This window comes from Pristis pectinata, chromosome 2 (assembly GCF_009764475.1).
Source record: "Pristis pectinata isolate sPriPec2 chromosome 2, sPriPec2.1.pri, whole genome shotgun sequence".
In the NCBI taxonomy this organism is placed as follows: domain Eukaryota; kingdom Metazoa; phylum Chordata; class Chondrichthyes; order Rhinopristiformes; family Pristidae; genus Pristis; species Pristis pectinata.
In genome coordinates this window covers 26765012-26774387 of record NC_067406.1, presented here as the reverse complement: position 1 = coordinate 26774387, position 9376 = coordinate 26765012, and the positions used below count along the sequence as shown (strand labels likewise).

Below are 9376 nucleotides of genomic sequence, written 5' to 3'. Positions count from 1 at the left end.
CATGCCTGTGTGGCTAGGTACAGCTCAAACGCCATCAAAAGAGGAATAATGAGGTAGTGTTCATGGGCTCATGGACTATTCAGAAATCTGATGGCAGAGGGGAAGAAACTGTTCCTAAGACACCAAGTGTGGGTCTTCAGGCTACTGTACCTCCTCCCCAGTGGTAGTAATGTGAAGAGGGCATATCCTGGGTGGTGAGGGTCCTTAATGATAGATGCTGCCTTCTTGAGGCACCACCTTGAATCTGTTCTCGATGGTGGAGAGTTGTGCCCGTGATGGAGCTGGCTGAGTCTACAACCCTCTGGAGCCTCCTGCGATCCTGCACATTGGAGCCTCCATACCAGGCATTGATGCAACCAGCCAGAATGCTCTCCACTGTACATATGTAGAAATTTGCAAGAGTCTTTATTGACATACCAAATCTCCTCAAACTCCTAATGAAGTTGAGCCGTTGGTGTGCCTTCTTCGTGATTGCATCAATGTGTTGGGCCCAAGATAGATCCTCAGAGATGTTGACGGCCAGGAATTTGAAGCTGCTCACCCTTTCCACTGCTGACCCCTCAATGAGGACTGGAGTGTGTCCTCCTGACTTCCCCTCCCTGAAGTCCACAATAATTCCATGGTCTTGCTGACAGAGTGCAAAGTTGTTGTTGCGACACCACTCAACCAGCCGATCTATCTCATTCCTGTGCACTCACTCATCACTATCTGAGATTCTGCTGACAACAGTAGTGTCATCAGTGAATTATTTTTGTAACTTATAGTAATTTTTGTGTCTTTATGTCTTGCACTGTACTGCTGCCACAAAACAACAAATTTCACGACATATGTCAGTGATAATAAACCTGATCCTGAACTAGATGACTTCAACAAAAATTACCACACTGCAATCATGGTATCACCATATCACAGGTATTCTTGGCCTTTCTATCCATCCCACACTCTCTTTGCAACTTAAAACTCAAACGTTGTCCCTCTTTCCTAATGTATGACCTGAAAGGCAGACCGTTTCCAATTCCACAGATGCTAACATGCTGAATGTCTCCAGCATTTTGTTTTTATTCCACTTTAACTGTTAGACAAATTATTCAATATTTTGGGTGATCTGTTTCAAAAAATGCTCCAAGAAATCTGATGTCTTGGCCAAATGTATCCTTAAATCTTCCAAGTAGCAATTAAATTTACTTGTGCACTTATTAAACACAGTAGGATTAGAACAACTTAACCTAACAGGTGGAATAACTTATTTTGTAAGAATTTATCCAAATACAGCTGTAACTTCAATTATTTGTGGAATGAAAATACACATGGAAAACAAAGTAGCCAGATTTTATTTACTATATGTTGACGCACTCTTCAGCATAAATCCTGGTGTATTTCAGGGCTCTCATGCACATACAGAAGTTTGAGTTACTGGACAGATTCCACTGTCTATTCCCTGAGTATGTTCTATCAGTGGACAGTGTTTCAAATCAAACAGCAGAGCAAGAGCTTGACAAGATTTCCCAGTACTTGCACAAGCTCAGACTTGGCATGGGATCATCAGTCTTTTCGTACGAATAAAGATGTGGAGTTCCAGAAATAAGGCAAATTGCTTTAATATTTTCAATTATTGAAATGTGCTGGCTTTTTCAGTGGATTATATTCAAAACTTAAAATTTTTATTAGTTTAAATCTTAATACACAAGATAGATCAGTAAAGGTTCTTAAAGATTTAAAATCATTAAAACTTCAGCAGCTGGCAAAGCTCTGTGCAGTAGAAGATTGCTATGCCAACATGGAATTTATAAGAATTTCATTAATCTTTTTGGCAATATTTACCTAAATTCTTACATAAGGATTGACAACTCTGGAGAGTTTACTTGATCAATCTCTTAAAATAGGCATGTAAAAGGGTGATCCTTTATCAATGATTTTTAGTAGTGTTATGTACTCCGGATAACAAGGACAAAGACTTATATTCTAAAGTTGAATGTATCAAATGAATGTAATTAGACTTTGCAGATGATAGTGCACTTTTAAGTTCTTCATATGTAGTAGAACTTCAAGACTTAGAATAATTTTGTAATAGGTCTGCTCTGAAAATAAACATCAGCAAATCCACAGGTTTTTTTTATATATATGGCATCTCAAACTAAAATCTTTCCCTTCATCTGTCAATTCTCCACCCTATTGTATCGGCAGAAATTGGATTTTATTCAGCCTGGGGAAGATCAAAACGTATTTGATCTCTGGGTAGGATGGATCAAGGATAATTAAATCAGACAAATTAGAAATATGCAGAATACCAAGCACAACCTTACTCAAAACTTGAAGCAATTTAAAACTCATGATTCCTTGGTTATATAACCACTTAACATTAAGGGCCCTTTCACAAAATACCTTATCTGAATTAGACAGTACTATTAAGAATGTGGCATAAGTTTTAGTTTCCACATCTGTCTTACAAACTGTATTTTACATTTGAGCCCATGAAGGTGGTCTTGGGCTTTCTAAACTCACAGTATAAAACTGCCATTCATAGCCTTTTGCCCACCACGTCCACACTATTCATAAAGTACCCAACTACATTAATCTCATTTACTAGCACTTGGTCCGCAGTCTTCACGTCTTGATGATTCAAATGCTTGTCTACATACTTCTGAAATATAATAGAGAACCTCCTCCATCACCCATTTAAATTTGAGAAAGTGAATTAGATTCATTCATGCAAATGATCCACTATACTAGAATCTTTCAAGTATGCAGATATCCAACTTGAGGGTCAGATCACAAAATTTAAGGAATTTGGATTGTCTGTCAGATGTTAAAAAAAAACCATGTATGGAGTTGAGAAGTAATGATAAATTTACTTATAAGTATATCAGATAAAAGGTCAATATCTGGTCTAAATTCTACTATTTAGAGTATCGAATTCAAGAAAGAATGAATGTTTAAATGATTGTAGCAATTAGCTGAACATTGCAGGTTTATTATCTCCTTGTATTTTTTTTAAAGGATGAGTAGCTATTCTACAAAAGGTAGCACAATGGTGAGACAGGCAGCTCTTGGATAAGATGTCACCTTGTTCTGGAATCAACTGGTCATATTTCAGGCAGCTGCACATTTGTTAAAAATGCAAGAGTCAATTGATATAACTGCAATCTGGTAAAGCAAAGGTGATATACTTACTAAAGATACTAAATTTTGCACAGCACTTGATCACTTTTACTAAGGAAAAATACTGCTTTAAAAATGACCACAGATAAATTCAGCTCAAGCCCATGTAACATTGCTTTGTAGAAAAATCTGATTTCCAGTAGTGAATTTCTTCACTGCCCCAGTGCTGTTATTTTCCCACATACTTTTAGTCCAAATAGCAACCATTTATAAAATTAAAGCAGCAATGTTGGCCAAGACAACTTTTTAATGATAATTGCATGGAGGCGGAAAAAAAAATGTTGTTCTTAACTCCTGTATACTGCAGTCCAGCAGAAAGACCAAGAAACTGAAGGGACAAAGTACTGCTTTAAAAAGAAGGAAGTGTCAAAGTGGTGCCTGGGTCACAAACTGGAGCAACACAATAAAAGCTTGTAGTCACAATCCTCGATCTAGCCAGGTTTTCAGTCTGTTTAGGATGTGAGGCACCTCCTTGGTTTGTACGTGAAGTGGGGGCAAGAGGAAGTACAATGCTGGTCATTATTGTTCCCTCACTTTATACTAGATGGGTTGGTTACGCCAGATGGAGCAGGTTATCCATCTTTTCAGCACCCCGAATACCTGGGATTAGAAAAAATGCAAAAGCATCTCTTATGTACTTGAAGTGAGGATGCATTCCAATACAATCCTAAAAAAGAATTGAAATGTGAATTTGTGGCACTACAATTCCATCTCATTTTACTAGGGCTGATGGATTGTGGTTTGGTGGGGGGGGGGGGGGGGGGGGGGGGGAAATGAGGGGAAAGAAAACATGCTGTTTGTCCAATTTTAGCAATAGCAGCCAAAGGACAAGTTAGGTTGAACCACATCCTTCCTTCAGACAGTAGATTGGATTCAAGATCTCACCTTAAGTATCTGCTAGCCCAAATCTCTCTACCAGACCCAGAGGTGATTGCTCCAACACTGCTATCTACACTTAGGGTTGTGAATTCCACTGCATAGAAAATTGGGTACAAGCTACTTTAGCACCTCCGCTCAATGCATCTAAACATCTCTAAAAATTACCCTTTTGGGATATATTAATAAAGCCACAACCTGTACTGGTTTATTTATCACTTATCCTGGAAGATCAGTCCCTCAGCATCTCACTCAGCTTTGCTAGTGAGATAAGACAATGGCCCCAAAGCTCTAACTGTTAGGTATGCTCTAACTGTTATAGAAGAGCCTTTGCCTAAAGTTTGCACAGTGATGCAAGGGAAGATGAATCAATGTTGGGTGAAGTTCCGTGTTTGGATTAGGAATTGTTATTTTGTTGAGCCAGAGAACTATTATAGCATCTGGGACAACTTGCAAGGGTAGGTAGGTCATCAGCTTGAAAATATCAAGAGATCAGGAGTGAAAGTTTTCCAAAGGCACATCTATAATCAAGCATAATCTATCCTCATTCAGCACTCACAAAACGTGAACCCTTAGCATAGTTACTACACATGAAGCAAGTGCGGGAATTGCAGCTAAGTTTACCCTGCCATAGCTGTTGAAAATAATTAACTTAATCTTGGATGGGTCAAAATTAGAAAAGAACTTGAGACCTCCAATTCATGTACATCAACTACTAACTGAATAAATTCAGAGCCTAATATTTCATAGAAGTCAAACTTAAGTGTGATAGGAGTAAAGGTAAAACATCTTTCTCTCTATTGATGTTCTAATGAACAATTTGACTTGCATTTCGTCTGTCTCTCAAGTTAGAATTTTCCATTTCCCCCTCTTCCAGACAGAGGAAAGCAGACTACATTTTATTGTATTCCCTTTCTGCCAGCACAAAGCTCTAATATTTGAGTTTACATATTCAATGCACTAGAGAATTCCAAAAGTGCAGTTAGAGTATGCACAGGTTTACCACACCTAACCAAGCATAAATTGTTCTTACTTGAAAAAAAATCAGCAAATTCTACATTGTTTATTTAATTAATTCTGGAGTTAAGGAATAACCCTATCCAAGGCAAAGTTAATTGTGCAAGCAAGTCCACAGTAAAAACAAGAACTCCCAACACACTGCTCAGATAATTTTCTGAGCTGATAACATCCTTCCACATCATGGAACCAGATGCAAACAATACAGACGTTTGTTGCCACTCCTATTTCTCATGCGGAAGCAGTCATTATCAAGGTTACTGAGTTAACAGTCACCTCATTGCAACAGATTACACCATAATAAACCTTTAAAACCTTTGCAAGAATAATTGCAAACAAAATGAATGCATTAATCCATCCAGTCACATTCTACATTCTTTCATTAAATAGTTTTAATGTGCGGGGATTACTTGTTGCTTTGTCTTGTTAAAAGGAATTTCAATCACCATAAAATCTTCGGCCAGAGTCACTTCCTGTCCTTCTAGTACCAGCTCAGCTTGAGCCTTCAGTTCCAATACATCATCATCCCCTTCATTAGTAAGGCCAGTAGGCTTGTACCTTTGACTGAAGTGAGTAAGGATCAGCCGTTTAACTTTACATAATTTTGCAAACTCTGCAGCAGTCTTCGGAGTGCAGTGTCCATGCTCCTCAGCCTTGTCAGACTGACTATCATTTAGCGTGGCCTCATGCACCAACACATCTGCATCAATACAAAGTTTTTTACCCTTTTCACCCACTATTCTTGAGCAATCTCCCAAAATGCATATTTTTCGACCTGGAATGGGAGCTTCCAGTACATCCACAGGATAAACAGTCATTCCATTGTTAAGAGTGATGGGCTGTCCATTTTTTAGTTTTCCATACAGAGGTCCTGGTTGAATACCTAGATTATTCCAAACAGAACATGCAGGGGAAAAGAAAATACAAGTTAAAAAAGTAGGAGGAAAAAAAAATAAGGCAAACATCATATTTTGCAAATTTTAAATAATTCTTTTACTGATTTGCTTTTGTAGAAAAAGTAGGATTTAAATTTTTAGATCTAGACAATTTTATAAAGCAAATTCAATTGTCACAGCTTCAGAGGTAGATTCACCATGTTTCCAGCAGTTTGTTTTTATTCACAGAAACAGTATTTTCATCCAAAATGTAGAGATAATCTAAATTCCAACCAATCTCTTTCCACTCTCCCCCTCTCAAAATTCATTTTTCAGTCTTTAGGCTGGAATATGACTGCTCATTTCCAAGTTAAGACCACATACAAAAATAAAGATAATTGGAGAAGACCACTCGACTGAGACTGATGGCAAGAACAATGTCCAAAGTCCAAACTAAAAGGCTGTTAATACTTGAAACAACTGGGCAAGAAAAGGTAGACTGCATTACAAAGAAGAATAACTCATCTCGCAGAAAAAGGTGACACTAAGTATTTAACATGAATATCAAGTAATCCAATCACGGTCACTCAATGCAAGAACTGCAACACAAGAAGAAACAGGGAAATTAATAAAACAGAAGTGCTTTCAAAATGACAGAGGCTAGCTCTAAACAGCGGCAAGACCATCAAAGTCTTTCCAAAAGGCTGTCTTAATGGAAGAAAGCATTTCTACAGATGGCACGAAGAAAGACATTAAGGACTTTAATTCAAAAAGAATAACTCATCTTGCAGAGAAAGGTGACCCTAAGTATTTAACATGAGAGAAAAAAATTGACTTAAATAGGCAACCCTTCATTTTCATACAGTGTGTCCAGTTCCAGATTCTCCACAGCAATTCTAGAAAACCAAGACAACCCAATTATCTGTGGGCTGGTGGACAGTGGTTTGGTTTACTTTACTCATGTTTATATACAGAAACAAAAATTTTTGTTATCATTTCATAAATCAGCTTAAGTAGTTTGTACAACACCGGGTACAAAACTTTAGGAGAGCTCAGGCTATAAAGGAGGTTCACTTGGATGAGAGGTTAGAACAGTGGGTTAAGAGGTTACCTTGAGGATTTTAAAAGGTTTTGATAAAGTAGAGAGAAAAAAAGATTCCCTCTGGAAAGTAGGCCAAAAGTAAAGATGAGGGATTCAAAGTCATTGGGAAAAAGATGAAGAGAATTGTTTCAAATTATTGGAATCTGGAATGTTCTGCCCAAAAGTAGAGGTGCAGAAGGGTGAAATACAGAGTTGGGGCCAAAGCAGAGAGATAAGAGACCAAGTACGAAAGCTTTCAAAGAGAAAGTACGAGCTCAGTGGCCTTAATTGTATCACTGTCAAGACAGGTTAATTATATAAGTCATAAGCTTCTATGATTCCTTCATCTTTTAGAATCTGATGGAATGATGGATCATTGTTTTTTTTTGGGGGGGGTGGGGAAGAAAGGAAGCGAGTATAATTTACCATGTCAATCTGGTTCAACCTATTGCATGAATTTTTAAAAGAGCCTCAGAGTACTTCATATTCCCAGCAGTAAGAGGTTCTACCAACCGAATCTGAAAAAGACTAACAATGAGGTAGATAAAATTACCCATATCTTTTAGTTTTTGAGTCTGAAGTTTTCCTGGTCGTTTTTTCTCCTCAATTACAAACCCAAAAGATGGTATGCGATGAAAAAGCCTAAAAGCTTTTACAATGAATTGTTCATGGGTCAAAAGATTATAACAGTCTTCCTGAGGATCAAGATGAATTGTTGTTCCTTGTAGTTCCTGTGGATGAAGCTGATCATCCACACTGTGCACAGAGGGGGTCCTCCATTCCTCCGGAAAACACTGATCTTCAGTTGGTACCAGTTCATGGACTACATATGGAAAGACCAATTGGGAGTGCGAAAGTTGCATGCATGTCCTCAGAAATTTCCTTAATCCAACAGGCCCATAAATTTCAACAGGTTGTTTGTTTAGAAGAGAACTACTCTGGAGGCTCACTGTGCACAGGAGTCCGGGCAAACCAAATAGATGGTCACCATGGAGATGAGTAATGAAAACTTTTGAAATTTTACCTGCAAAATAAAATGGGATCATCATATTATTTTTTAAATTTGAGTCTTTTAAAACAGGTTTAAAATTAGAATTTAATCTTAACTTATTGCCAAGCAGAAAGATTAAATTAAATGCACTTCCATTTACATGATTTCTAATGTGTATATTATATTCAAGTAATTTATAACACTGCCAAGAAGAGCATTTAAACTCAGGTATCAAAACAGCCCAAGAAAAATTGAAATAACAATTTAACCATGTCCAGAAACATCACTTATTAGAAAGTGCAGAGATTCAAAGTCAGATTTTTTAATAACTGCATTACACCTGCCAAATATAAACAAAAACCCCCAAGTGCTTTACAACCAATTGATTGTAGCGGGTAAACACAACAGCGAGGTCCCGTCAAAATCAACGAATTAATCAATTTATGTTTACAAACTGATTGCCTGGAGAAGTCTTCCGTAATTAGGGCCCCGTGGCTTTAAATTACCTCCTGGACAGGCGAGGTGTCTCTCGCCACGATTGATGTGTTTTAAATCTAGAGCGTTTCGTTTATTAAAAGAGTCTTTTGTCAGATTTACACGTCTTCTTTCCAAGTGTTAAAACGTAGACCAGCAGCAGCACAGAACGGGTACAGGAGCAGATGAAGGGTCCATGTCCCTCCACAGATGCTGCCTGACGAGTTCCTATAGCAGTTTATGCGACAGAAACACAGGCCCCTTGGCCCACCAGCTCCACGCCGACCCGGCCCCGCCGCCTGCGTGTGAAGCCGGTCCCCCAGGGTGCAGGAGCCGGCTGAAAGGCCGCTCGGCGCGGCCAGCCTCACCTGCTCTCAGCTGGCTCCGCATGAACTGGGTCTGAGTGCCCTCGCCGCAATCGAAAAGCCAGCACTCGCCCTCGTAACGCAGCGCCACGGCCGAGGCCCCGCGCGTCGGCGACGGATAGGCCGAGCCGGTGCCCAGGAACGTCAGCTCCACAGACATGGCGGGAGCTTGCCCCGCAGCTGATTTACATAAACAGCCCCTCCCCCTCCCCGCGGAGCAGGCGGCAGCGCACTCCGTGCGCATGCGCGCAGCGCCTTCCTCCCCCTCGAGGATCCGCCCCCTTCCGCTGCTCTCGCTTCCTTATTGGCTCAATTCTCCACGTGCAACCAGAGGACGAGAAGAAAAACATCCCGCAGCTGCTTAAAACCCGAAATAAATCTCCGATGATCTGGTACACTAGGTACGTGGTGTACTGTACTGTTTTTAAAATTAAGTTGTTTTTAAAATTTTATTTACAGCGTGGTAACAGGCCTTTCCGGCCCCACGAGTCCGCGCCGCCCATTTTAAACCCCAAATTAACCTACCCGTATGTCTTTG

General features: G+C 39.4%; 1 protein-coding gene across 1 annotated transcript; it reads right to left on the bottom strand.

Moving 5' to 3' along the window:
- Nucleotides 1-1328: 1328 nt before the first annotated feature.
- elac1 (elaC ribonuclease Z 1) lies at nt 1329-9014 on the bottom strand. The gene is made up of 3 exons (XM_052010466.1): nt 8842-9014; nt 7562-8032; nt 1329-5935 (listed from the first exon to the last, which is right to left on the bottom strand). Exons 1-3 carry the CDS (start codon nt 8996-8998, stop codon nt 5445-5447), a joined length of 1119 nt encoding a protein of 372 aa, XP_051866426.1. The 5' UTR covers nt 8999-9014; the 3' UTR covers nt 1329-5444.
- Nucleotides 9015-9376: the final 362 nt, after the last annotated feature.

Coding starts and splice junctions, on each gene's coding strand:
- elac1 (XM_052010466.1), bottom strand. CDS start 8,998: ATGTCTGTGGAGCTGACGTTCCTGGGCACCGGCTCGGCCTATCCGTCG. Junction 8,033..8,841: donor GCGGAGCCAGCTGAGAGCAG/GTGAGGCTGGCC, acceptor TTTATTTTGCAG/GTAAAATTTCAAAAGTTTTC. Junction 5,936..7,561: donor TCAAAAACTAAAAGATATGG/GTAATTTTATCT, acceptor GGAATAATCTAG/GTATTCAACCAGGACCTCTG.